The 5,374-nt window shown below is 35.1% G+C and overlaps 1 protein-coding gene across 1 annotated transcript in view; it reads right to left on the bottom strand.

Moving 5' to 3' along the window:
• The window catches only part of LOC145248236 (perivitellin-2 67 kDa subunit-like), a 14,935-nt gene extending 13,543 nt beyond the window's left edge, over positions 1-1,392 (bottom strand). Inside the window, exon 1 of the mRNA XM_080110116.1 lies at positions 716-1,392. Coding sequence (XP_079966242.1) covers positions 716-1,045 — 330 coding nt within the window. The 5' untranslated portion in view covers positions 1,046-1,392. The remainder of the gene's footprint in view (positions 1-715) is intronic.
• Positions 1,393-5,374: the final 3,982 nt, after the last annotated feature.

Genomic DNA, 5,374 nt, shown 5'->3' with positions numbered 1-5,374 from the left:
AAACATATTTAATCTGAAAAAGAAACACTTAATAAGTGGATAGTTCTTAATCCGCGGAGTTTCGAAGAAATACTTTCCTTCTCATCAGAGAGTAGGGATTAGCAAAATGCGGGATCGGATTTTACATACAAAAGTATTTTATGAAACTGCAAACAAGTCAAAGATCTTACTTAATAACAAAAAGTGAAGCAGAGAGAATATGGAATATATATATATATATATATATATATATATATATATATATATATATATATATATATATATATATATACTTTTAATTGTGTGCTCTGTGCAATAGTTGAACAGCCGACAACAAAAATGGCAACTGAACTAGTTAATCTTCCAGCAGGCAGAGCATAATGCGAGGAAAATTATGTATAAAAATGTTTTTATGTCGTTATTTTAAAACTTATTAAATGAGGAAGCAGTTTGATTCAAAAACCCTTTAGTATTACGCGTGTAAACTTGAGGAAAACACACTTGAAATCTGTCAATATTATATGAATAAAAAACATCAAAACAAAATGGCGACCGAATTTGACCTGATGTCGTGTGATTTCGCTTATTCAGATAATGTTAATACATTTCAAGCGCGCTTTTTCTTAATTTTATATGCGTAATACTAAATAGATTTACACCATCGATGATAAATGAGACAAAAATAAAAGTAAAAAAAAAAACATTAAAAAAATACAAAGAATAAAGTTGTTCTCACGTCACCAAGGAGCCGAGTTTTTCCGTCTTCACATTTGAAGTCAATAACTGGATACTTGAAGCCATCGTTTCCTGTCACTATTAAAGGTAGTAAGTCGAGTTGTGTTATGTCCACGCCAGATCGTAACTTCTGCAGACCGGGTAACAGTCGGTTGCAAGCGCCGTTTGACGTAAGAAGGGCCGATGCAAGTTCTGGTTCTTCGAGCACCGGAGTTGTCTGAGAGTCAATGCAATGGGAAAATCCCAAGCAAAAAAGGACAATAAGGAAAGATGAGGTTAAACTGGATTCAAACGGACAATTGCGAAATGTCTGGTAATATTTCTGTCTCATTTTCTCTTTTTTGTTGGTGTTTGTTGCTGTTGTTCGCGACTCCAATAAAGTATTTTTTTTTTCTTCACTTAATGTTAAAACAACTTTTAAGCTACCAGCGAGCAACTGCTTATGAAAATGAATGGTGGTTCTTATTTATATAGACACAATTTATATCCGGGTTAAGTGTACATTTTCCAATCAGACGTTCTCGTGACTAATGTTGACAAAGACGTAGAAAAGCCGCCCGTGGCAATAGGGGTAAAGTTACAAAAAGGAAAATCCGTTTGCTTATAAAATGAATGTGCCTTTTTTTTTTTCTTTCTTCTTATTTTCCCGTTTCTTTTTGGATGGGGGAAATACGCGTCAAAATACCCGGACTGGGATGATTATAACGTCATTGTTACCTCCACCCCAATCTACTAGGAAACTACTCTCTTTAAACATATTATTTTAGCAGTGCTAACATATCAGGCGGTCTGAAAATATCCAACATTCATGCTGTTTTTTTTGTTGTTTTTTTTTTGTTTTTGTTTTTATTTTCCTTTTTCTTCGTAAAATTTAACAATATTCTGCAAAATCAAAAACAAAAACAATTTTCATCTCCAAAACAATCGAATCGAACCACAGGAATAAATGTTGGGAGATTTAAAACACTTTTAGCAAAATTAGAGTTGGCATTAAATACTCACAAAATGGTTGATATAGCATAAAAAAAAATAATCGAAGAAAACAGTAAAAATATGCAAAGCAATTAAGACAAAAGGCAGAAACGTTATTCAATTTAAGATACTATTTTTTATAGGCAAGACTAATTAAAAGTTTGAGCAAATTGGTTATGCTAACCCTACCACCATGCTGAGATTCTATATTTTAGGCGATTACATTTTTTCCACTTATGAACCACTGCTTATGAAAACCCAGATCCTATTCAAGGATAAAAGTTAATAAAAGAGTTTGTTGGCGATTAACACTACTATGAGAGGATTGGGTGAAAATGTTCAAATTTGATTATTTAAGTTGACGGCTCGACAAGAATTTGTTAACATTGGACTTGAAAACGACTATGTTGTAGTCAGCGGGAAAGCAGCTGTACGATATTGTGTTTCACAGGTGGAAACTTCGTACAAAACAATATTCGTTTAATTTTAAATACACAGAGAAAGGCAAGGGAAATTATCTACAATGATTGTAACTAGACGAGTTTTTGATGTAAATGATTCACAGATGGAAACGGAAGATTGGTGCTCAGCCCGACACCTACGATGAAAACAACCATAAAATAAATAAAAAAACAATAATAAAAAACAGATGTGTGTCAAGGTTGAAAGAATGCTTTGAGCGATATTTCCACAAATGTGGCAACAGTAGTCCATAAAAGGAGGCATTAAAGGTTGAGACAAAAACAAAAATTGCCCCAGTCAATGAAGGATTTTTCTTCCTCCCTGCTCCAATTTCTATTTATAGTTTTTTTATTTGTTGGCGTGATCCTCTACTTGTGTGAGCCAAATAGGTTCTAAAATGAAGTACAAGGTGGAACGATAAAAGTGTCGCCAAAGAAAAGACATACAAATTCCAAAAGTGATAGTTAACCTTCTATCATGTCTGAAAGTGACACGATGTTCAACAAGCGAGATCGGAGATGCGCCGCTGCACAAATGCTCTCTACCGATCCAAAAGTTATGACAACAGGACCATTGCCAGCACTCTCAAAATGCAAATCCGGACAGTTCAACGCTTGAGAGCACAGCTCAACGAAGTTTCCGGCGACGGTTGTGGTTTTTGGTGTGGTTTCAAGTAAAGGTCACATCATACCACCTCATCTTCGAAGTCGGCTTGAAAGTCAACACCAAAGTGTACCTGAATGTACTGAAGAGTGTGTTAATCCTCTGGTATAATCAGGTGGGCTCTGGCAGACCCTGGGTGTAGAAGCAGGACCCAACACCAGCCCACAAGTCCAAAGAGATCCATGTTTGGCTTCAGAAGGAGTGCTACGACTTTGTACCTTTCTCTCACTGACTCTCCTCCTCTGCCGATCTGAACCCGTTGGACAAATTCATTTGGTCATACGTCGAAAAAATCACCAACATCAAACGGAAATGGAATCATGTCGTTTTTTCTATGTCGACACTTTCATCGTTCCACCCTGTACTTCATTTTAGAACGTATCAAGCAGAGGATCACGCCAACAAATGAAAAACTATAAATTTATTTTGATGGAAAATTGGGTAAAATTACATTTTGCGCAGACGTTATAATGTAGACAATGAAGATTTCACAAACGAGGTAAATAACTAAGAACAAATACAGTAGATTACTTGTTTATGGTGTGCAACATTTGTTGTCTACAGGATAGACCTTTTTTTTTTACTAAAAACACAATAGCAGTTTTTCTACGCAATGAATTTTCGTAGTTTTTGGATACATTACTATTTTATACATAAAAATTAAGTACGTAATATTGGTTTTGCTTAAAACGACATATTTAAAAAATCGATATGTCGACTCTGTCTTAACAAGCATCATTAATTCTTATCATCGAGTGTTTTTTGGCCTTAATAAACAGCGACTACTCCTATTAAAAATAAATATATATAATCTTCTATCATTCTATTATTGGAATCCTGGGAGATGAGCAATTTATATATTTATTTGCGGACTGTTATCCTCATCTTCAGAGTTGTTGTTTCACAAATAAATAAATAAATAAATAAATAATCGTCTATATATTAATACCGTAAATTTTTTTTTTTTTTCTTACACGGTGGTCACCACTTATCAAGGCCCGGAAGCCACTCAGGGGTAAGGGTTATTCCAAGTACAGTACGTTAGTGTGTAATACTTCAAACGTACAAGGATAAACACAAACGTCTGATAATGATTGATTGGAATTTTGTTCTATGTTTATATGAAACTAGCATGGGTGATCGGCGTTGCCCGGGTGTTCGGAGGTGTATGCTGAGTAAAAAAAAAAAAAAAAAGAAGATCAATTTTTTAAACTTTGACCCATATTATAACCTCTTAAAATTTATTGTTTTGGGCTCAAATAAAGTTATTAAGTTAGATCCATGTCCAAGGAACCTATATCTAAAATTTTAAGTGTTTAGACCCAAAATTGTCGGAGGGGTTTGGTAGAGTTCTCAAAAGTCAAATCGTTGAACTTTGACCTCTTAACAGCCAAATTTCTGGCCGAAAAGCGATCACATAGATTTTCCCAAATCTTAGTACTCTGTATATCAAATTTCGAGTCTGCAGACTAAAAATTGAGAGAGTTATTGCGTAGGGAAATGTACGCAGACAGACACACCGACAGACACACGGACACGTTCACTTTTATAGATATAGAGATAGATTAGACTACTTAAGGCCGGTCTGCTTTAGACCATATATTGATGTATTCATTTCCTATACTAGTCTTATTTGCATTTTTTGTTTCAAATCGATTTGCTTGTTTCATAGACAGCTTCCGTGTTATTGGTGTTACTTTGGCTTGATATGTATGAGGGAAAATATTTTACACCATACGCCCGTCTACGTTTTTATTTTTTTACTCATGTTAACCCCTTACAAAGCATATCGCCAATTGGACGTAAGGGGCTACTATTTGGGGCCATGTCTAGGAAAGATTAACAAGATATCTGTTTATGTTACATTTAAACTTCTGCATATCATTACAGCCAGGGAAGCAGGCAACAGGAAGGGAATTCCAAAGTCTGACTGTTCGAGAGAAGAAACTATTAGAATAGAAAGCTTGCTAGCATTTAGGGACATCAACAGTGAAGGGGTGAGATCTTGTTGTAAGCGGGTTTGTCGGAGATATGCACGTCGAGGGGATACAAGTGAAACGAGTTCATCAGAACACATTCTATTAAAATATTTGTAAAATAAGCACAGAGATGCAACATTGCGGCGATGGGACAGAGGCTGGAGCTTAGTTGATAAAATGGGATAGATTAGATTGACAACTTTTTTTGGACTTTATCTAAGAGGGAGAAACTAGGCTTGATATGTATTAGGGAAAAATATTTACACACTACGCCTATCTACTTTAAGTTGATATCTATCAGATTTTTTCTTTTTACACCGTACGCCTATTACTTTCGCTTGATATTTATTACCGTACAGCTATCTATTTTGGTTTGCTATCTACAAGGAATAGATTTCTGAGTCTTCAGCGACTGCTCATTGAATAATTACCTGAAGTGTCGCAGGGTTTCTTCTTTGAATATTAGGATTAGGCGATAAGGGTGAGGGTTAGAATTATGGTTAGAGTTAAATGTTAGGTTAAGGGTTCTAAGTTCTCTAACCACACATTATTTCGGAATTAAGTGAGACAAGTGTTCAACACAA

Source organism: Euprymna scolopes, chromosome 26, assembly GCF_053919585.1.
Source record: "Euprymna scolopes isolate OS-2025 chromosome 26, ASM5391958v1, whole genome shotgun sequence".
Taxonomy (NCBI): Eukaryota; Metazoa; Mollusca; class Cephalopoda; order Sepiida; family Sepiolidae; genus Euprymna; species Euprymna scolopes.
Note: the sequence above shows the minus strand (reverse complement) of the source record. Positions and strands in the feature narration are given on the sequence as shown.